Source organism: Papio anubis, chromosome 1 (assembly GCF_008728515.1).
Source record: "Papio anubis isolate 15944 chromosome 1, Panubis1.0, whole genome shotgun sequence".
NCBI lineage: Eukaryota > Metazoa > Chordata > Mammalia > Primates > Cercopithecidae > Papio > Papio anubis.
In genome coordinates, this window is record NC_044976.1 from 1,623,764 (window position 1) to 1,646,397 (window position 22,634).

The following is a 22,634-nucleotide window of genomic DNA, read 5'->3' on the forward strand; positions in this document are numbered from 1 at the left end:
GCTGGGCACAACAGCTGGGCTGGAGCCCACCTGACACTGGGGGCAGAATCGGGCAGCAACACGCCCCCTGGCAGAGCCAACACAGTTTTGGGGGCATAGATTTGGTTAATTTTTCATGTCTGTGTTTTCTTGAATGAGCATTTATTACTTGTGCAGTTTTTGAAAGGGCTCCCCCACATAGAGACACACACACACACAGAGACACGCGCGCACAGACGCGCATCCACACAGACACGCACACACACCGACACGCACACACACAGACACGCCCATGCACACACACACACAGAGACACGCACACATGCACACAGACACGAACACACAGACACACACACGGAGACATGCACACACACAGACACACACACACCCACATACACACGCGTAGGTTCCTGCAGGGGTCCCTGGGAGGAAGTCATTGCATCTTCAGAAGGGCGAGAAAGAATCCCTGAGATGGGGACGAAGGGGAAGGTGGGTGACCAAAGGGGCTTCCAGAGGGGACGTAACTGAGGAGGGCGTTGGCAAGTTCTGGGTGAGGAGTTCTGGGAAGCACCTTCCAGGCAGAGGGCACTACAGGGACACCAGCTTGGGGCAGGAGAGACCAGGTGACCAGGACCCACGTCTCCAAGTCTGGAAGGAGGCTCCTGTGTTTTTTTTTTTTTGGTTTGTTTTTTTGAGACAGTCTTGCTCTTGTTGCCCAGGCTGGAGTGCAGTGGTATGATCTGGGCTCACTGTAAGCTGCGCCTCCTGGGTTCAAGCAATTCTCCTGCCTCAGCCTCCTGAGTAGCTGGGATTATAGGCACGTGCCACTACACTCGGCTAATTTTGTACTTTTAGTAGAGACAGGGTTTCATCATGTTGGCCAGGCTGGTCTTGAACTCCTGACCCCAGGTGATCCGCCCGCCTCAGCCTCCCAAAATGCTGAGATTACAGGTGTGAGCCACTGTGCCCGTCCCAGGAGGCTCCTGTGTATACACCTGTGTGAGTGCACCTGTGCATGTGTATGTCTGTGTGTGTGCCTGTATGTGTGTACCAGTGTGTGTGTGCACTTGTGTACGTGTGTGTGTCCCTGTGTGTATGCGTGCCCATGTGTTTGTGTGTATGTGTGTGTGTGCATGTGCCTGTGTGTCCCAGTGTGTGTGCGCCCGTGTGTTTATGTACCAATGTGTGTGCTTGTATACGTGTGTGCCCATGTGTCTGTGTGTACAAGTGTTTCTGTGTGTCTGTGTACCAGTGTGTGTGCTTGTGTACTTGTGTGTGTGTGCCCATGTGTCTGTGTGTACCGGTGTGGGTGTGCGTGTGTGCCCATGTGTGTCTATACATGCATCTGTGTGCATGTGCCCAGGAATGCTTACACCTGCTCAGATGTCCTCAGCTGGGCCACCCGTCCCCACCCTGCCCCACTGCCCTCACTCCCAGAGTGTCCGCATTGGCCGAGCACTGCTCTGTGCCACGTGAGCCCTGGGGTGACTGTGGGGAAAACCCTGACAGGAGTGCCCCCACCCTGCCCTGCCCAGTAGGAACAGTGCGCAGCCAGGCCCCTGGCGGCCCTCCGAGGCAGGTAAGTGCATCCCTATCTGCAGGTGAGGGACAGAGGTGCTGAAGGGCAAAGTAACTTGCCCAGGTCTCACGGTCGTGCCCCCCCCCACGCCCGGAGGCGGGTCTTGGCGAGGGGCATGCTGCCAGTCAGTTGGCAGCAGAACCAAGAAGGGACAGAGCTCAGGGTGCGGCCCTCAGTGCTTAGGATCAGCCACTCCTCCCCAGGGTGACACTGGCTTCCCATAGGAGGTGCTGCTGTGTGCTGCTCAGACCCAGGAGGGGGGTCAGGGCGTGCAGAGTCCAGTGGGGAAGCCGAGGCCCGAGGAAAAGTGGGCAGGGGCCAGAGCCTTCTCCTGGGGTGGAGGTCAGGCTGCAGATGCTGCCAGCCCTGTCCCACCACAGCCTGGCTTCTCAGTTGGGTCTCCCCCACTGGCTGTGACACCCCTGGGTGGTGCTGACAGGTGTTACTCGAGGCAGACTCTGTAACCCGCTTGGGATGCTCAAGCCCCAGGGTAGAATTCAGGCCCAAGGGGTGATTGGGGAAGGGGGCTCTGATGTCCTTGGGAGCTGCTGGGCCTGTCTCTGCACCCCTGACCTGGAGTGACCTCGGTGAGAAAGTGGGCTGAGAACTCTCTCATCATCCAAGGTGGAGGCTGGACAGGCCTCCCTGTTCACACTGTGCTAAAGTAAATAGCAGTTCCTGAGCCCCTCCTGTGTGCAGAGTCCTTCCTGTGTGCAGAGTCCTCTCTGTATGCAGAGCCCCTCCTGTGTGCAGAGCCGCTCCTGTGTGCAGAGCCCCTCCTGTGTGCAGAGTCCCCTCCTGTGTGCAGAGTCCCCTCTGTGTGCAGAGCCCCTCCTGTGTGCAGAACCCCTCCTGTGTGCAGAGTCCCTCCTGTGTGCAGAGCCCCTCCTGTGTGTAGTCCCCTCTGTGTTCTGTGTGCAGAGCCCCTCCTGTGTGCAGAGTTTCCTCTGTGTGCAGAGCCCTTCCTGTGTGCAGAGCCCCTCCTGTGTGCAGAACCCCTCCTGTGTGCAGAGCCCCTCCTGTGTGCAGAGCCCCTCCTGTGTGCAGAGCCCCTCCTGTGTGCAGAGCCCCTCCTGTGTGCAGTTTCCTCTGTGTGCAGAGCATCTCCTGTGTGCAGAGCCCCTCCTGTGTGCAGAGCATCTCCTGTGTGCAGAACCCCTCCTGTGTGCAGAGTCCCCTCTGTGTGTAGAGCCCCTCCTGTGTGCAGAGCCCCTCCTGTGTACAGAGCCCCTCCTGTGTGCAGAACCCCTCCTGTGTACAGAGCCCCTCCACCTGTGCAGAGCCCCTCCTGTGTGCAGTCCCCTCTGTGTTCTGTGTGCAGAGCCCCTCCTGTGTAGAGAACATGCCTGTGTGTTACCTCTCATGTGCAGAGCCCTTCTTGTGTGCAGATCATCCTCTGTGTGCTGAGCCCTTCTTGTGTGCAGATCATCCTCTGTGTGCTGAGCCCTTCTTGTGTGCAGATCATCCTCTGTGTGCAGAGCCGCTGCCATGTGCTGAGCCCCCCAGTATGTGGCACCTCCCCTGGATGTGAAGCACTCCCATTTGCTGAGGTCAGGACATCAGACCCCCCTTCCCAATCACCCCTTGGGCCTGAATTCTACCTGGGGGCCTAAGCATCCCAAGCGGGTTAGAGCGTCTGCCTTGAGTAACACCTGTTGGCAGCACCCAGTGGTGTCACAACTGGCAAGAGACCCGGCTGAGAAGCTGGGTTGTGGTGGGACAGGGCTCGCAGCCTCTGCAGTCTGACCTCCAAGTGAGCACCCCCGGTGTGCACAGCCCAGAAGGGCTTTGCACCTGCACAGCAGCTCTGTGATTCTGGATTATGATGATCAAGTCCATTGTACAGATGAGGAAACTGAGGCTTCACAAAGTGAGGGGACCGGCCTGTCTAGGTGTGCTCCTGGGGCCCTCACGGGGGTCAGCCTCTCAGCTCCCACTCTGCAGCAACTCCCCAGGCTCTGGGTTATTGAGGCTGGGAACACAGACACCTGCTTAAACCATCTCTGTGGGGCCTCCACATCCCCCGCTGTGAGCTGGGTGCCTCCCAGACCTGCTTGTCATCTCCAGCGGCACCACTGACAGCCACTGACAATGCCCAGGACAGTGGCTGTGTGGAATCGTTCTGCCAGCGGGCCAGGCCCTGCAGCAGGGTCCCGCTGTTCCTCAGGTCTGCTCTTCCTGTGCCTGTGGAGACAGACTGCCCAGTCTCCTGTGGCATTTCAGTGGCGTGCTGGGGTGCAGAGCAGGGGTGCAGAGTCTGGGAGCAGCTAGAACCTGCAGGGGTCCCCCAGGAGTGTTTCCTTCCGAGAGGCCCCGGGGCAGGCACTGAGTGGCTTGGTGAAAGCGGCAGGTCCAGGCCAAGGCTGGGCTCCGCCCTTGTCTTTCTCACTCAGAGACTGTTGGACACACCCCACTCCTCTCTGAGCCTCAGCTTATGGGTCTGTAAAATGGGCTTTCCCTGCCAAGGCTCATCTTGGCCTCAGGAAGCCTGGCTCCAGGTTGCTGGAAGTGAGGCAAACCCTGAAGATGGCTGGGAAAGAGCTGGGGCACTGCAGAGTAGCGTCCACCCGCTCCATACCCAGTTAGCCCCAGCCCAGAAGGAGTCTCTGTGCTGGGGCAGGTCACCTGTTGTCTGATTCTCACGTGAAATTTGGCCCGTGGGCCCAAACAGGTGTCCCAGTCCCTGCACTGCACACTGCACCTGGCCAGGGGTACCAAGTCAGGGGGCAGGGCCCTCTACCCATCTCCTGATCTCACACCAGCCTGGCCCAAGACACGGGGACCTGTGGGGTCTGAACAGGGAGGGCAGGTCTAAAGCCTTGTGTGGGAGCACTCTGGGTGGGCTGGGCTGGGCCGTGGAGGTACCACTTCCGAGGCCCATCTTGGCTAGGGTCTGACTCTCTGCAGAGGCTGCGGGTCTCAAACCCACAGACTGAGATTCTGTGGTTCAGGGACGCAGATCCTTCCCCCCTGCCAGCTGCTCAGCTTTGAATTCGTTTACTCAGGAAAGAGTGGGGGCAGTGAGGCTTCCTCTCCAGGCTGTGGTGAGAGCCTGGTGAGTGCTCTGGGCCTCAGGGCTCCTTTTCTCATCTGACTAAGGTAAGGCTCCATCCCTCCACCGGGACCTGTGGCCGGGCTCCCTGGCCCAAGAACCTCGGGGGAAAGGCCCTTGCTGGAGAATTGGGGGTGCACCAGGCCCACTGAGCTGAAGCCCTTTGGTGCCCTGGCTTGGGCCTGGGTTCTCCAGGACCCCATTCTCGTGGGGCTGACACCTGACAGGCCACTGGGGCCCCCACTGAGACAGTAGCCCACACCCCTGGGCAGGGTGCACCAACTGCTCCTAGGGCACCTGGGCATCTGTAGAGATGGGATGAGTGTTCCTGAAGCCGAGGGGGCTCCTGTAGCCCATGAGGGCACCCCTGACAGACTGCAGCCTTCCCAAGTCCCAGGCCAGGCTTGAGGCCTCAGCTTTGTGCACCATTCCAGGTCCCACCTTCTCCAAGGGGCTGGAGTCCACACCCCGGAGGGCATGGCCACAACTTCAGGCTCCCCCTGCCCAGCCTTCCGGGCCTCGGTTTCCCTAGTGTAAAGCCAGGCTGCTGTGGAGGCCATGGGGACACCTGCGGGGTGGGCGCCCCCGGCGCGCAGGGGTGGGCGGTGGGAAAGCCCGCGGCCCGCGGTCTCACGGGCGAGGGGATTAGGGGCCACCCGGGCCCACGTGGCCGCGCGCCCCGCCCTGCCTGTCTCCCCCCAGCCCCCCTGCGCCCCGGGGCAGGGCCGGGTCGCCGTCCCAAGCTGGTTAAAAACCCCGCGGTGTCAGAGAGCAGCTCGTTCCCAACCTCTGAAAGGCAGACAAGCCCTTTATTGCTCTATTATAACGCGGAGCCAGATGGTCTTTTGGGAGTTGCCCCCCCGCGCCCCCCGCCGCCGCCCTCATTCATTCAGAGTCAGACCCCGGCACTAATGCCGCGGGGGGGCCCAGGCACGCTTCCCTCGCCGCCCGCCCGCGCAGTGTGGGAACTGCCGGCGAGCGCGAACCCACAGCCCCGCGGAGGGAGGGGCTCGGAAACCCGCGCACCGGAGAGGGGGGGGGGGGGGGGGGGGGGGGGGGGGGGGGGGGGGGGGGGGGGGGGGGGGGGGGGGGGGTGGGGAGGGCTGTGTCCCGGCTCGCCCGGGTCGGGAGGGCTCTCGAGTTAGGGGCTAGGGAAACGCTCAGGAGGCTCATCCCCAGCCCCCAAATCCCTGGTTCTTAGAGGCTGGGGAGGCGGGAGCGGGGAGGACTCCCAGGGTGTCCCCCAGCTGTGGGACCTCGGGCAGGGCACTTAACCCTACCCGTGCCTCAGTTTCCTCATCTGTTAAATGGAGACAGTGATAGGCCCCCTCACTAGGTTTTGGGAGGATCAGACGCGTTAATATTTGTAAAGTTTTTAGAAAAGGAGTGAGTGTCGGGGCCTCTCACTGATTTTGGACCACCCCCTACCCCCACCCCCCACCCCCACCCCCACCCCCACCCAAGAGTGTTCTTTAATTTTTTTTGTTTTTTGAGACAGGGTCTCCCTGTGTTGCCCAGGCTGGTCTTGAACTCCAGGGCTCAAGCGATCCTCCTGTCTTGGCCTCCTGACTAGCTGGGATTATAGGTCAGCGGGTCTCAGCACCGGCTGAAACAAATAAATAGAGAAGGATATTTCACTACATGTGAAAAAGATGAAATTCAAGTTTCAGCATCCATAAATAACATTGTACAGAGACATAGCCGGGCATCACAGCCGCTGCTGTCCAGGAGGGCCACCTCCTGGTGCACCACCAGTGGTGTGGGAGGACAGACCCTGGCCACACGGTCTGCAGTGATTACTGCTTGGCTCTCTTCATAAGCACTGGCCCCACCCACAGTGAAGGACTACCTGTGCCAGGCAGAGCCTTCCACAATCGCTGTGCTCCCACCCCCGGGGGTGTGCCCCATTCCTCTCACTTCTGGGGCTGATGTGGCAGCCTCAGGAGGCGACTGAGTGTGCACTCGGGTGTGGCCACACCATCCTGAGGCTTCATCATCATGCCCATTGGACAGGGAGGCAAACTGAGGCCCATGGAAACCGAGGGCCCAGCTGCCAGGTGGAGGCAGAGTCTGGAGAGAACCCTGGGCAAGGGCAGGTGGGCAGCCTCACCCACCCAGGTCGGGCACCTGCTTTGCTTATCTGGCCCTCACCCTGGCCACAAGCACTTCCTCGGGTCCCTGCCACAGAGCATGCACGCGGATCTGCTCTTCCACTGCTGGGAAAGACCCACTTTGTACCGAAAAGCGTCCCAGCTCCCCTCCCGGCTAGTCTGGCAGCTCCACATAACTCGCTGGGGTCCTGGGCTGACTTTTTGCCTTTTTCCCCATCTGGTTATTGAGGGGGTGGCCTGGTTGATCTTTGGGGCTCCCCAAACAGACACAGGGTGGGGTCAATATGCCTTCTGCGGGGAGCAGAGTCCAGGGGGAGCAGCAGCCTGGGGCAGTGCTGGGGGCTTTGTGGGATGGCAGCTTGCTTGCTCCTGAAGCAGATTAGGGCCTGTGGGGGGCTGGGGTCTGGGCCACACTGCCGGGGTGGTGGGGGTGGGAGGGGCTGCTGGTTGTCGGTTACCTAAGAAGCCCTGGGTGGGGGCCGGCAGCTCTGGGACTCTGGATCTGGAAGTCCATTCTCTTGTCCCACTGGCCTGCAGATGCTTGGCCCTTACTGTGGCCCTGGCCTTGTTGCACTGCCCCTGTGCCAGCACCTCCCCATCTGGTGCCCTAGCTCTGTAAGCACTGTCTGGCCAGGGTGGGGGGACCCTCCGTCTATGAACCTCTGTCATCCGCATGTGGGGGCCAGGGAGATCACAGATGTGGGCTCAGGTCCCAGGCCCCAGTGATCATTTCTCTCTGAGCCTTGGATCCCAGCCCTTCCCTTGACATGCCCCCAACCCCTACCCTAACTCTTACAGGGGATGCTGGCCTTTATCAGCACTCTATTTGGGGTGTGGTGCCGAGTGGGGCTCCCATCCTCCCCACCCCCATTACGGTGGGCCAGCTGTCTCAGGCAGGGGCTTCCAGCCCAGCGTTGGGACCCTCAGCAGTGACCAGCAGGGAGGACCCATGCCTGGGGCACTCCGACAGCCACGGATGGGGGTCTCCTGGGACCTGCTGCAGTACAGTGGACATGGCACCACCGTCACAGATGGAGGGAAGGGAGGGGAAGGCCTGGCCAGCTTAGGCAGAGGTCAGGCTGCCAGCCCAGCAGGGCAGGAAACACCCTTTTTCATTAAGTGGTCTCTGTGTGCTGGGTACAGGGCTGAGAGTTCTGCTGGTCCCGCGGTGGGGGAAGAGGGACGGGAGGGGCTCTGGGAGTCTGGGCTTCATCCTTTGGTTGACCCCCAGGTCTGGCAGAGACCTTCAGCCTCTTGTCCCCACCCCCGGACTGAGATGCATCCTGGCTTCAACCAGGGGAGACTCTGGCTTCTGGAGGGCAGCCACCCTCTGGACTTGAAGGTGCCCAGGGCAGGTTCCAGAAGGTCGTGCTTCCCCCCAACCCCCTGACCCCGCCCCTGGAGCCCCTGGGGCTGTGTCCAGCCTCCTGCTCAGTGGCCCTCAGCCCACTGGGCTCCAGTCCCATCAGGCAGCTCCCCTGCCCTGGAGCCACCCTCAGAGCAGAGTGGCAGCCACCCTCAGCCCTCCCTCACCTGTGGCTCCTACGTGAGGTGTGGGGGAGGGAGGGGAGCCTGGCACTGGTGCCTGTGTCAGGGCTTGGGGCTGGCACCGAGTCTGTGTGCTGCCCCAGGCATCCGCCTACCTCCCCTGCCTGGAGGGGCATTAGGGCTGGAGCCCGCTCTGGGTGGGTTCCCACACCCCACCCCGCTCCGCGGACATTCATCCTTCACAAAAGGCGCGTGCGCGGCAACAAACTCATTCGCCACGGGCTGCCTGGGCTTTGTGTGCTGAGCTCCGGCCTCAGAGGCCATCTGGGGAGCAGTCGTCCCAGCGGGCGGCAGGGCCCCCTCCAGGCTGCCTTTGAGGCCCAGGAAGCAGCCGAGGCTCCCTGAGCAACCGCGCTGGAAACCGCACACATCTGGCCTGTTCAGAACCTTCCAGTTCCCACAGCCTCCTGGCTGTCCCCTGCATGCTCTGGTCCTGGCATGGCACTAGGTGCCAGGAGGGTACCAAGGCAGGCGCCTGCCTCCCTGCCCTACCCCTGATGCAGGCTATGTGCACACGGCCCAGTGGGGAGAGCTGTGGGCACAAGGTTCAAATCTAGGGAGTGCCCCTCAGTAGGTGGGCCCTCTGGGGCTGTTTCCTCACTGTGCAATGGAGCTGATAACGGTCCCACCCAAGGCCTGTGCTGAGGACGGAGAGTGGATGAGGCATGCGCATTGGCCTCAGCAGGCAGACCCCCGCCCCAGGCACTGCCAGGCTCTGCTTCTGCTCACCTTCTTCATTCGGTTTCCTGGGTGGGCGACCCCTGCCCGTGTCCCAGGCTTCCTGGGAACTGGCTGGGGGTCAGGGAAAGGCCAGCTGGCTGCCGGCAGCTATGCTTAGAGCTGGGCCCACCCCTGCTCGGTGGGGATGGGGCAGCTGTGGTCCTGCCCCCGTCTCAGGACTCTGAGCAGCTTCTGCCTGGCCTGTATGCAGTAGGCATGGCCTGTATGCAGTAGGTGCTGAGTAAGTGAGCACTTGCCTTGAGGCCCTCAGCCCTGAGCATCTCCAAGTCTGATCTCAGCCCTGGACCTGGCTTGGGTCTGCCCAGCTGTGGGTGCAGCCACGTGGCCTGAGGTCGGCGGGGGACTGGCAGCCCCCAGCAAGCTCTTCTGCTGAGCACACCCTCCCCCAGAGGGCCAGAGGCCAGGACAACAGCGGACCAGGGCTCCAGGGCAGCCTGCCTGGCGTGGTGGGCATTTCTGAGTCTGGGCAGTTGGATGGGGTAGGGGGCATGGAGCCGGGTGTCCGAGGGCTTTTCCACTCAGGAGACCGTTCCTGGCCAAGGGGCCAGAGCTCAGCAGACAGGGCCTCTGCAGAGGCGCCCCTGCCCCCAGCCATGCTGGGGGCGTCCTTGAGAGGGTGTCCTGCAGACCCAGAGATAATCCGGGCTTTGAGAGGCTGTGAGAGGCTGGCCCGAGGACTTTCCCACAGCCCCACAGAAAGGGCCGGCAGCCAGCTGCTCACCCACAAAAGGCTCCCGGCCATTCATGGCCTCAGGCAGGCGGGGCTGGCAGAGAGGCAGCCACAGCCTACCTGGCCACCCCCAGCAGGACTTTCGTGATAGGGAGGCAGTTCCCTGCTGGCCATGGGGGCGGGAGGTCTGCAGGGCTGGGGGCATAGGGGCAGTCTTGTGCAACCACCCAGGCCAGCTGTCACCCCCTCTCTTTTGGCCCGAGACTGGCACCCTTCCTGGGCCCATCATTTATCATGGGTGCCTGGGTAAAGGATGGCTTAGGAGGACCCTGCAGGCACCCACTGCCGTGCCTGACGTCGTGCCTCCACCGTCAGACCACCCATCGCTCGCCCCCACACTCTGGCCGTGAGTCCCCGGGGCTGCACCTTCCTTGCTTCCAAGTCTGGCCTGCATGGCTCTCACACCCTTTGCATCCATCCTCTTGCCCACTCAGCAGCCCACCCTGTCACTCAGTGCAGGGGGCAGGAGAGGGACATGGTGGGGCTGGGCAAGGCCTCCTCCCTGGACCTGTCTCCTCATCTGAGGTGTGGGACAGCACTGCCGCCTCTCAAGGCTGATGGAAAGACCCCCAAGGGCAGCTGGTTAACGAATAGCAGGTTTGGAGAAGCTGGGGCGGGGGGCTGCTCCCCAGAATTAACTGCCCAGAGCACCTCCAAGGATGACTTTTTAATATGAGAGCCAGCCCAGGGGAGGGAGGAGGAGTCAGGGGGCTTCCTGGGGGAGGTGGCCGCTGGCCTGGATTATCAGGAAGTGCAGGAGGAGGGTGGGGGCTTCCTGGAGCAGTGGCCCTGGCCTCCCTGTGCAGTGACTGCTGCTCAGCCTCTTCCCTGGCCTTTCTGTCTCCTTGTTGCTTCCACAGCTGGAGCTGCTTCTGCGGCCTCTGTCCTCACCCCTAAGGGGGCCAGGCCTGGGCAGACGCCTGGGCTGGGGCTGCTCCTGGCCAGGCGGGAAGACTGTGAGACGGAGGACAGGTCAGGTGGCCGGAAAGCTGGGAACAGGGAGGGAGCAGGTTTGAGGGAGGGACTTAGGGGCAGGCGCCTCCTCCGGGTCAGGCCCCACGTGTCCCCCGGCCACGCCTGCCCACACCCCGCTGCTGGAGGCCGGTTGGAGGGGGGCGCGTCCCTATCCCAGCCCAACCCGGAGCTAGGGGGCGGGGGCCATGCGTCTTCCGGCCCTGGCTGCCAATTGGCTGCTGGGCGTGGGAAAGCGTGTACCACCGCCGGGCGCCCATAAAGGCGCCTCCACCACCTGCACCGCCGCCGCCGCCGCCTCCCGGCCGGCCTCCGATCCGCGCGCTCGGTGAGGCCGGTGCTCCAGAGTGAGGAGCGTGGCGGTGTGGCGCAGCGCAAGGCGCTCGTGGCGGGCCGGGCAGGGGCTGGTGGGCGCTCCTTGCCACCTTTCTGCTTTCCCTGCTGTCCGAGAAGTTCCTGCGGTGCCAGCCCAGCCCCAAGCTGGGGACAGAGCAGGAAACGTCCCCGGCGAGCCTGGTGGGGGTGGCGGCAGGGGTGTCTGTCGCCTGCGCTGGGCAGGACGCGCGTCCCACCGGCCTCCCGCCCCGCAGGCCTCACCAGCCACCTCACTCCGCAGCCCAGGCCTCCGAGAGCGCGGCGGATGGACCTCAGGGAAGGCCTGGCGCGCCGCCTCCGGGAAGCCTTCCGGCGTTCCCGCTGCACCGAGTACTGGGGAGCCTCAGACCACGGTGAATGAAGAGCGACGGGCCGGAGAGACCTCGGCCTCTGCCCAGAAGCAGCGTCCAGCAACCCGGCCTACAGGGGACCGGTGGACGCCCTGGTGGCCACTTTGCCAGACCCCTCATCTCCCAGAGAACCAGAGGGGGTTTCCGTTCCCCTCCTGCTTGGTGCCCAGCGCCAGGGCGGGGCGGGGGCTGAGCAGCCCCTCCCATGGACGCAGCGGCCAGTCTACGTGTTGGAGGAGGGGCTCTGGGGAAAGGGGGGTGTTAGAAAGGCGGTTGGAGGCAGCCGGAGGTGGGGAGGCGCCTGGTGGGGAGGGGCAGGTGTGTGGGGAGGGGCTGGGCAGCGCCTCCCCAGTCAGGCCCTGCAGCTGTACCCCGGCTCCGTTCGGCCTGGGAAAGGACTCCACGGTTTACGCTGAAGTGGTGGTGGGGTAGGTGAACGCTGTGCAATGGAAGAGCATGGTCCTGTGCTGACTGCCCCCGGGTATGGGGCTGTGGCGGCACTGGGGGGGATGCGGTGTGTCATTTGAGCAATGGCGGCCAACTGTGGCGTGCAGGCCTTGGAGCTGCCCCTCCGTGGAGCTTTAATAAAGGCACTGGCCCTGCAATTTCTTCCTGAGTTTCTGGCCCACGGCTTGGCCGACTGCAGCCCCTGAGATTAGAGGCCTCTGCTCAGGACATGGGCAGGGAGCTTGGGGCTCCCCGGGCTGGGGCCCTGCCCCTCTGGCCTCTCCCCTGGCCCCTGCTGGAAAGCCCCTCAGGGCTGCTCTGAGCCCGGGACAGCTCCTTCCTGCCCACAGCAATCTGGGGGAGCCCCGGTTTGCCCAGTGCCCCTGTGAGCCCCGCTGTGTGTCAGCCACCTGTGGGAGTGTTCGCCAGTCACCTCTCAATAACCCCGGGAGGCAGAGCGACATGACCTCATTTTAGAGATGACCAAGTGGGGGCTCCTGCACTCTGGAACCATGACAAGCACACAGGACATGAGAGTGGGGGCTGAGGCCCTGCAGCAGCGGGGGCTGGCCTTGGACTGCGATCCACCCTGACCATGGCTGCCCCGCCCCCACGGACTCACCTGACCCCTCATCAAACCCCATGTATTCCCCAAATAATTTATTCTAGTGTCTGGGTCCAGCCCAGTGTCCCTCACTGACAACCAGACCATGGAGGGCAGCCCTTGTGTTTTCCCAGAGGGAGGGAAGGGAGGAGGAGGCGGATTTTTAAAGGGCTGCAGCGGGTGTGGTTGCAAATGCACACCTGGGGTTAGGCATGCAGGTGATGGCACAGGGAGCCCAGGTTCCCGGAAGCCGCATCTGCGGCGGGGGAGGCAGGGCCTGGATTTTGCTGCCCCCTGGTGGCTTGAGGCCTGTCCAGGCAAAAGGCCTGGACCTGCAGTCCCTGTGGCTCAGAGAAGGAGACAGGTCTGAGGTCTCCCACCAGGAAGTCTCAGCTCCCAGGACAAACTCAGAGGTGGAGGGTCCCTGGGCCCTGCCCCAGCTCCCTCAGGGCGGCCCCCACATCCTGGCCTGCTGCCAGGGATCGCGGCCACAGCCCCGCACCGACCAGGGAAGGCCCAGGCCTGGGTGGGCCTTTCCAGAGGATCCTGGAATGTTGCTTAGGGGAGGCTGAGATCAGACTGGCAGTCACCTGTCTGGGAAAGCACCAGGCCCTGCGGAAGTCCCCATGGTGACAGTCACGTCCTGGCCACGTGGGCGGGTGTGGGGGAGGGAGGGCAGGGAGGCGGAAGTCCTGGTATTTTCCTGCAGACTGGCACGGGCAGGACCTGAGCCGCCCAAAGTCATGAGTCGCTGCCACTGCTCCTTCTGTGCCTGGTGCAGCCCCAGCCCACGGAGTCTGGGCCACCCCGATCCGGTACCCACCACTTCACACTTGGGGTTCTGACTTCCCCGCTGTGAGCCTGTCTCCTCCGTGGGAGGGAGGCCAACCTGAGCCATCCCTGTGCCCACTGCACTGCCCAGCATGGGGTGGGTGCCTCATAAGTAGGCTGAGCCTACCCTGGGGCCCCCACTACTGGCAGGCATACAGCAGGTGCCTGCCTGGGGACTGCCACCTCTGCCCTGGGGGGCCTCCACTTCACTTTTGATGAGCAGGGGCACGGGGCAGTGGCCACTCAGGGTGCTGGGACAGGTGCCCTTTCTCCCACCCTGGCCTATCCTGGGGCATCTGAGGGGGAGGGCAGGGCTGCAGCCGCCCCACTTCACTCGAGGGTCTGGCTGCCCCACCTGTGACCTTGTCCTCCGTGGAAGGAGCTGCACCGTCTTTTTTCACTCTCGATGATGACCGACCGGTGACGGCAAGCGTCGCACGTTTAAAGGAACCATCGTAGCTGCTGCCAGGCAGGCCCGCGCACTTTCAGACGTGGGGCTTCGGCCCTGAGGCCCTGACCCCACAGGCCCTGGCCCGGCTGAAGGGAGTTGGAGTTCCCAGACTGGGGCGGCCCCTCACCTGGGGTGGTGGAGCAGGAGCTTGGCCAGCGGGGTTTCCTCCCAGCTCTGGGAGCCGCCGGCTGCAAGCCGCTGGCTGCAACCTCTGCCTCCCAGGCTGGCGATTCTCCTGCCGCAGCCTCGGTAGCCTCCCAGGTTCAGCGATTCTCCCCAGGTTCCAGCTGATTCTCCTGCCTCAGCCTCGGTAGCTGGGATTCTCCTGCCTCAGCCTCCCGAGTAGCCTCCCAGGTTCAGCGGTCTCGGGGTTAAACAATTCTCCTGCCTCAGCATCCCCAAGCCTCCCGAGTAGCTGGGATTACAAGGCACCCCAACACCATGCCCAGTTAATTTTTGTATTCTTCCTAGAGACCGGGTTTCAGCATGTTAGTCAGGATGGTCTCAAACTCCTGATCTCAGGTGATCTGCCCACCTCCGCCTCCCAAAGTGCTGGGATTACAGGCATGAGCCACCATGCCCGGCCTAGGTGACTTTTCATGGTGAGATAACGCACAGGCATGGTGAGCAGCGTGGCAGAGGACCCGTGTGCAGGGTCCTGTCTCCCGCCAGGGACCCCTTCATCTGGGAAACCTCCGCTGCAGGACAGGGACGCCTGTCGTGAGGATGCAGGGTCTCTCCAGGGCACCCGGGCCTCCTTGGAGCCTCTTTACACTCTTTGGCTGCGGGCTTTCTTCTCTGTGGTGAAAGGTACATGACGTTTTATTGACCATTTCAGCCACTGGCAAGTGTGCAAATCAGTGGCTTTAGTCCTTTTGTAATGCAGCTGGACCCCACCCTTTCCCGATTCCCGCAGGCCAGGGCTGAGGGCGGGGAGGGGCCTGTGCAGCAGCCTGAAGCCAGCTTTCCAATGGCAGGGCTCCCTTCTGGGAAAGCCATGGGTTCCCTGGGGCCAGCCTTCCCCCAGCAGTGGTGGTTCACACGTCTCTCCATCCCACTTCCGGTGCAAAAGCCACACAGGCAGATGCAAACACAAACAATGCAGACGTGGAGGAGGGAGAAAGTGAAAGTGGCTTCGGAGTCCCTCCAGCCGCCCTCTGGGGACACCTGCCCAGCGTTCTTCAGACACAAGCACTCCTGGAGGCCAGGAAGAGGAGGAGGCAGCAGGGTCCTGGGGACAGAGGGACGAAGCTGTGAGGACATAGGGAGCAGGTACCGTCTCAGGCCCAGGAGGGAACCAAGCCCACCAGCCCCTGCATTTGGACTTCCAGCCCCCAGAACTATGAGAACATCGCGCTTCCATCTCTTGGACCCCCAAGTCTGTGGCCCTTTGCTTTGTTTTGATACCCCAGCACCATGAACCCCTTCCCAACCCCTCCCCAGCCCTGGCCCCATCTTCCTTGACCTCTCTCTCCCTGCAGATTAGATCTGTCTGTCCCAGAAATTCACCTGAAGCACAAAGTGTGGCACCTCGGGGCCTGGCTCCCCTCACGTGGCCTCATGTCTGCACATTCGTCCGCCATGCAGTGTGTGTCCACGGTTGCCAAGTAGCATCTCATTGTGTGGCTCTAGCCCAGTGGGTTAATCTGTTCACCGGCTGGAGGGCGTGGCAGTGGTTTCCAGCTCTTGGTTATCACAGAGAAAGTGAGTGTGAACTTCCACACACACGTTTTGCTGAGGACAAATCCTTTCATTTCACTTGGTTACTAGGAGTGGAGTTGCCGGGCCCTAGGGAAGGTGTGTGTTTCTCTCTAAAAGAATTGGCCAAACCGGTGTCCAAAGTTGTACCATTTTAGGCTCCCGCCAGCAGCACGTGGGAGCTCGAATTATGCCGTGTCCTTCCCACACTTGGTGTGGTCAGAGCGTTTCCTCTCCATCACCGTGACGGGCGTGGAGTGGAATCTCATGGTGGTTTTCACACCGTTTCCCAAATGACTGTGGACACTGACCACACTTTTGTGGCCATGGGGGCGTGGATTTGGTGAGGTTCAAATCCTGCCCTTTAAAAAACAATAGTGCTGTTTGTCCTCATGTTGACTTGTAAGAATTTTCTAAGAAATGTTGTGAGAATTGCCACCCAGTGCGCGGTTTGCCTTTTCGTTTCCTGAAAAACAAACTTCCAAGAGCAGGAGTCGCCAGTGTCGATGAGTCCCAATTTCATTTTCTCTCGTGGCTCTTGTGTTCCGTGTCCTGTTCAAGAAATCTTTGCCCACGTCCAGATCACAAATATTTTCTCAGTGTTTTTCCCAGGAAGCTTTATAGTTTGAGCTTTACGTTCAGGCCCATCGTCCGTTTCAAGCTAACTTTTTCTGTCATGTAGGTAAAGATTAAGGCCATTGTCCCCTGTCATTTATCCAGTATTGTAGAACTTGTTTGCCAAAAAGACTATCTTCTTCATGTTGCATTCCCTCGACACCTCTGTCAGAAACGTTTGCATCATCCGTGAATGGGTCTCTCTGGCCGCTCCTGTTTCATTGACCTATTGGCACTCCTCATGCCCGCCCCACTGTCTCTCAATGGCTGAAGCTCTACAGTAAGTCTTTAAGTCAGGAAATGAAAATACCCCAACTTTTCTTTTCCTTTTCACTATTATTTTGGCTGGTAAATGTCCTGTTTTCATATACATGTTTAGAATCAGTTTCTAGATGACCAAGCCTCCTGGAATGTTGACTGAGATTGCATTGGTCCATTTGGGGGAGAATGTGTATTTTCCTCATACTCAGTCTTCTGATTTATCCACATGCCATTCCTTTCCAGTTACTAAGTCTTCTTTCACTTCTCTCGGCAACAGTTTTGCTGGCCTTGCGGGTATTTTGTTAAATTTCCCCTAAGCATTTCCTGTTTTTTGATGCTAATATGTTCTTGTTTCCCTTATACTTCAAAACCCAGTGTTTACTTTTTAAAATATTGGCCTTGCATCTTGTGACCTTGATAATAAAGTTACTAGTTCCCATGGCCATTTTGTCGATTTCTTAGAACTTTTATACACACAAGCACATTCTCTGCAAAGAAGCAAAATGTCTTTTCCCCCTTTGTGTCCAATCTCTATGCCTTCCATTTCTTTTTCTTGTCTTATTGCACTGGCTAGGACCTCCAGTGCCATGTTGAGGTGGGACGGGAGTCCTTGCCTGGCTCCTGACCCCCAGGAAGACGTGTCCCGTTTCACCTGCAGACTTGAGGCATGGGGCCCCTCTGCACGCCGCCTCCTGACCCCCAGGAAGACATGTCCCGTTTCACCTGCAGACTTGAGACATGGGGCCCCTCTGCACGCCGCCTCCTGACCCCCAGGAAGACGTGTCCCGTTTCACCTGCAGACTTGAGGCATGGGGCCCCTCTGCACGCCGCCCCCTGGCTCAGCTTCTGTGCTGCTCCCTGGTCTCTGCAGCTCTGTCTTGCAATTTCCAGCTGCCATCCTTTTGCTTTTAACCAGCCAATTTTTCTTGTTTTGTGTGTATCTGTTTTCCCCCTTTTTCTGGAGAACAGGGTCTCTCTATATTGCCCAGGCAGGTCTTGAACTCCTTGGCTCAAGCGATCCTCCCACCTCTGCCTCCCTAAGTGCTGGGATCACAGGCATGAGCCACCTCACTGGACTTAACCAGCCCATTTCTTAAAATGTAAAGTGGGTTTCTTGTAGTCAGCCTTTAGTTGGCTCTTGGTTTTGTATCTAATATGGCCATTTCTGTATTTAACTGCAATATTTAGATCATTTATAATCAAAGTCATTACCTATACGATTGAATGTGGGCATACCATCTTTCTATTATTTGCTGTTTCATATTTCTGACTTCCCGTTCTTCTGTTTGATTATTTTTGTAGTATTTCATTTCATCCGCGTGGTTGACTTCTTAGTGATACATCTTTGTTTTCCTTATTTAGTGGTTGTTGCAGCATTTGTGACATCCATCTGCACTTATCACAGCCTGTCTTCAGGTTGTGTGGCCACTGAACACGCCTGCACCTTCCCACGCAGCGTGAAATGCAGAAGAACCTCACAGTCACACCCTTGCCTTTCCCCCTCGTAACTTGTACTACTGTTGTAGGTTTTAACTGTACATGCTATAAGTGTCACAATGCATTGCTAAAATGGTTGCGTTAAACATTTTATTGTTTTTGAAGATATTTAAAAATGAGAAAAATTTCCTCCCACATTTGCCATTTCTTTCATCCATAATTCCTTTGAGCACATTTCAATTTCCACATGAGGTCAGGCGAGGTGGCTCACGCCTGTAATCCTAACACTCTGGAAGGCCAAGGTGGGCAGATCACCCGAGGTCAGGAGTTCGAGACCAGCCTGGCCAACATGGTGAAAACCCATCCCTACTGAAAATACAAAAATTAGCCAGGTGTGGTGGTGCACACCTGTAATCCCAGCTACTTGGGAGGCAGAGGCAGGAGAATCCCTTGAACCCAGGAGGCAGAGGTTGCAGTGAGCCAAGATGGCACCACTGCATGGAGACAGAGTGAGACTCCATCTAAAAAGAAAAAAAAGGGGCCAGTTTCGGTGGCTCATGCCTGTAATCCCAGCACTTTGGGAGGCCGAAGCAGGCGAATCACAAGGTCAGGTGATCGAGACCATCCTGGCTAACACGGTGAAACCCCGTCTCTACTACAAATACAAAAAATTAGCAGGGCTTGGCAGCGTGCCCCTGTAGTCCCAGCTGCTGGGGAGGCTGAGGCAGGAGAATGCCTTGAACTCGGGAGGTGGAGCTTGCAGTGAGCTGAGATCGCGCCACCGCACTCCAACCTGGGCGACAGAGGGAGACTCCCTCTCAAAAAGACAAAAAATAAAAAATGTCCATGTGAAAAAAAAATTCCTTGGGCTTGAAGAAAGTCCTTGGATGTTTCTTGTCATGTAAGTCTGTCTGCTGCTGAGAAATTCTCTTGGCTGTCAGTATGTCCTCAGTCTTTGATTTGCTTCCGTTCATTTCTATATATATATATATTTTTTTTTTTTTTTTTTTTGAGATATAGTCTCACTCTGTCGCCCAGGCTGGAGTGCAGTGGCATGAGCTTCCCTCACTGCAACCTCTGCCTCCTGGGTTCAAGCGATTCTCATGCCTCAACCTCCAGAGTAGCTGGGAATACAGGCGTGCGCCACCATGCATGGCTAATTTTTATATTTTTAGTAGAGATGGGGTTTCGCCATGTTGGCCAGGCTGCCCTCAAACTCCTGACTTCAAGTGATCCGCCCGCCTCAGTCCCCCAGACTGGGCCCGGCCTCCAGTTCATCTATTTTTGTAACTGAACAGAGAAGATCTTGCCGTGTTGCCCAAGCTGGCCTTGAATCCTGGGCTCAGGTGACCCTCCTGCCTCGACTTCCGAGTTGCTGGGACCCCAGGCGCAGGCCACCGTGCTTGGCCCACTTTTGACAGACAGATTCACTGGGTTTGGAATTCAAAATTGAAGTGTTCGGCCGGGCGCGGTGGCTCAAGCCTGTAATCCCAGCACTTTGGGAGGCCGAGACGGGTGGATCACGAGGTCAGAAGATCGAGACCATCCTGGCGAACACGGTGAAACCCCGTCTCTACTAAAAAATACAAAAAACTAGCCGGGCGAGGTGGCAGGCGCCTGTAGTCCCAGTTACTTGGGAGGCTGAGGCAGGAGAATGGCGTAAACCCGGGAGGCGGAGCTTGCAGTGAGCTGAGATCCGGCCACTGCACTCCAGCCCGGGCGACAGAGCGAGACTCCGTCTCACAAAAAAAATAAAATAAAAAAAAAAAAAAACAAAATTGAAGTGTTCTTTCAGCATCATAAAAACGTTTTGCTTCCCTTCTGACCTGCACCGTTCCTGGGGACAAGTCCACGCGGCCCTTATCTTGGAGTCTTTGTACCCAAAGGTGGCCTCACCTCAGCCCGGTGTTCAGGTCCCCTCTGTGTCCCTGGTTTCCGGGCATTGATTAGGATTTGCTGTGCTGTGGGTGCCTCTCTATTTACCCGTCTTGGGGTCTGTTGATCTTTTTGCATTTGTGGGATCACAGTTTTCTTGTGCCCAGGGGGACTGGTGCGCCTACAAGCACGTTATTCATTTCAGACTTGTTTCTTTGTTTTGTCCTTCGTTTCTCACACCAGGCTTCCATTTTCCTTTAGAATCCTGTTATCTCCAAAGTTCACGTCCTGGCCAGTTCCACCCGTGGCTGCCCCTTCACCGGGCCTCTTGCCGCCCGTTCCACCGCCACCACCTTACCCCTCGTCTGGGCATGCTGTGATTTCTTGTTAGTGTGGACATTGTGTTGTGGCGGCTTTGATCACCTGCATTTTTGTTGGGTTGTTTTGGCCTTCCTTTAAAGGACGCTGCGTTGTGTTCCGGCGTGGAGTTCAGCTCCTTCCCTATTCACGTTGGTCCTTGCTGTGGCTTTGAGCATCTTTGGTGGTCTGGCCCAGTCTCTCCCTGCAGGGAAGAGTCCAGCCCCATTCCCAGGACGGCCCTGCTGGTGGCTGCCGACAGCCCAGGATCCTCCAGGACTCTCCCTCTGGCGGTCGGAACTCCTGTCTCCCGCCTGTGAGTTCTGGGGCCGGGGGTCCCCCTAGGGCCCCCGCCCATGCTGAAGAGTCCACCTTCCACATGCATGGTCCGGACTCCGGAGGCCTCAGAGACCCTCAGGCAGCCTTCTGGAGATCTGTGTCACAATGCAGGTTGCGTTTCGACTCTGCCTTCCAGGTCCCTCTGTGGACGCTTTCCTGAGCCCTGACCTCCTTCTCCTCAGCCCCCGAGGACCGCCCGACCTGCTTGGACGCCTGCCCCTGCAGGTCTCAGTGGGCCTCCACCCCCCAGGCTGGGGAACCCTCCTAGCTCGAGGCCCGCCTGCCCCTCCTGCTGGGGATCGGCCCCATGGTGCCTAGTGCTGACAACAGTCCATCCTGGAGTTTCAGTCTCAAGCTTCGCTGGCAGGGAGACTGCCGTATGTTGCCTCTCCCGGCAGGTGGGGCAGCGGGACCAGCTCCCTTCAGGCCGGCACTTTGGTTGAGTTCCAGGAATTCTCTTTTTGCTATGAAGGCTTCCAGGCTCATCCCACATCAGCCACCCTCACACCTGCGCGTGCGTTTATCCGTAAGCAGCAGCAGGACCTCTGGACCGTGGTGTAATGATGTAAACGCGTGATCTGGGATCTATCCTGTGTGTGCACTGAGATGTCACCTGGCAGCTTCTTCCCTCAGCAGGTGGTCCCACACTGTGCCTGCCCTCAGGGGCAGAGGCCCCGGCTCCCCACAACTTCGTTGCAGTGACCTGAGGCCTCCCTGGCTCAGTCCTTTCCCCAGGGTCAGGGGTCATCTATTGAACCAGGACGAGGCCTTCCCCTGACTCTGTGCCTGAGCTGAACCTGGGCGGCAGTGCCCAGTGGCTCAGACCCCAGGAAACTATTACCGAGGTCTGACTCTCCTTTGCTCACAGGAGGCCCACTGGCCTGGACCCCCTGCCTCCGTGCCTCAGTTTCCTCCTGGAAGGTGGGGATGTTGAGTGCCTGGGTTGTGGCTGTGCACTAACCTAGAGCTGTGAGCCGAGCCGAATGTCTGGAAGGGTGCTAGCTAGGTGCAGGTGTGATGTCCCTCACACAGAAAGTGGGAGGCCCCGGAGGCTGGAGCAGGTGGGGATGCCGGTGGTGGGACACAATGGGGAGCTAGAGGAGGAAAGCGTCTGGTATTTCATTACAGAGACCCCAAGCCCATGGGAGGGTGGGAGGTGGTCACAAGGAGGAGGTGGGGAGAACAGAGGCTGCTTGGTCCTGATGTGGGGTGAGGAGAGGCGCCATCCCTGAGGCAGGAATGGTGGCCAGGAGGGAGGGAGGTGGGAAACATGGCAGACAGAGGGGAGGCGGGGGGAGCCCAGAGCCAGGGTGTGGTGGAGTGCCTGGAGCCAGAGGCACCCTGAGGAGGTTTCCCAGCAGGCAGCGATACCCTGGCCTGCAGCGTGGAGGCTGGGGCTGGACTGGGAGGCCTGGGGGCGCCTGGGGACGCCTGGGGCTGCCCCGATTCCCCAGCAGGCCTTGCCTCACCCTCTGGGAGGCCCCGGCTGCACAGATCTCTCCCACAATGCTCTGACCACTGGCTGAGTCCTCTCCCTTCTGTCCCCAGGCCCGAGGCGTTGGAGCTGCCCCTACCCTAGGCCATGAGAGCTGGACACAGAGTCTTCCAGGTTCAGAGGGCTCACTTGCTGCTGCTCACTCTGCCCACCCCAGCCTCCCCTTATGCCGACCAGGCTGCCCACCTGGGTGACCCCGGAGCCTCCCCCTCACACTTCCGTCTGCTGTGCACACCGTCCAACCAGCCTGACAGCTACCCAAAGCCTCCAGAGCACACAACGGGCCTGGTATCTGTGCCTCCCTCTTGGGGTGGGCCACGGCCTGCTCTGTGTCCCTTCCCCTCCCCACTCATCAGCGGTGGACCCCAGCTTCCCTCTGCAGCAGCGCTCAACTCAGGCACTTTCTCAGAGAAGCGCAGCCCACCTCGCCCCCTGCAAGCCCCTCTTCATCCGTTAGAGCCCCCCGTGGCCTGGGCAGTCCATCATGAGTGTCTGCACCACACGACTGTAGATGTTTGGCTTCTGGACTCAAATCCTTCACCAGACCATAACCAGGAGGGCAATGACCAGGCCTCAGCCTCAGCCCCCTGCCTGACCTGCACTGGTACAGCATTGGGTCTGGGGAGTCCCTGGGACAGCAGGCACGGGGCTGGGGGGCTCACCTGCCTCCCTCTCCCTGCTGGTTCTGGTGTGCCCGGGGATGGGGGCGGTGATATCCTGCAGGCAACTGTGTGGGTGGGGATGGCTGCGGGCTGCAGAGGGCCCCGTCTCCCGCCTCCCTGGGCTG

At 59.7% G+C, this 22,634-nt stretch overlaps 1 protein-coding gene across 2 annotated transcripts; it reads left to right on the forward strand.

Moving 5' to 3' along the window:
- The first annotated feature begins 1,236 nt into the window (after positions 1-1,236).
- Positions 1,237-12,046, forward strand: LOC116273836. Of its 2 annotated transcripts, XR_004182292.1 has the most exons (3): positions 1,237-4,657; positions 10,601-10,712; positions 11,329-12,046. XR_004182292.1 is itself a non-coding variant. In XM_031663760.1 (2 exons), exons 1-2 carry the CDS (start codon positions 10,901-10,903, stop codon positions 11,867-11,869), a joined length of 681 nt encoding a protein of 226 aa, XP_031519620.1. In that variant the 5' UTR covers positions 10,761-10,900; the 3' UTR covers positions 11,870-12,046. The 2 variants fall into 2 exon arrangements, 1 of the variants encoding a protein (XP_031519620.1); XM_031663760.1 differs by lacking the exons at positions 1,237-4,657; positions 10,601-10,712 and adding an exon at positions 10,761-11,040.
- Positions 12,047-22,634: the final 10,588 nt, after the last annotated feature.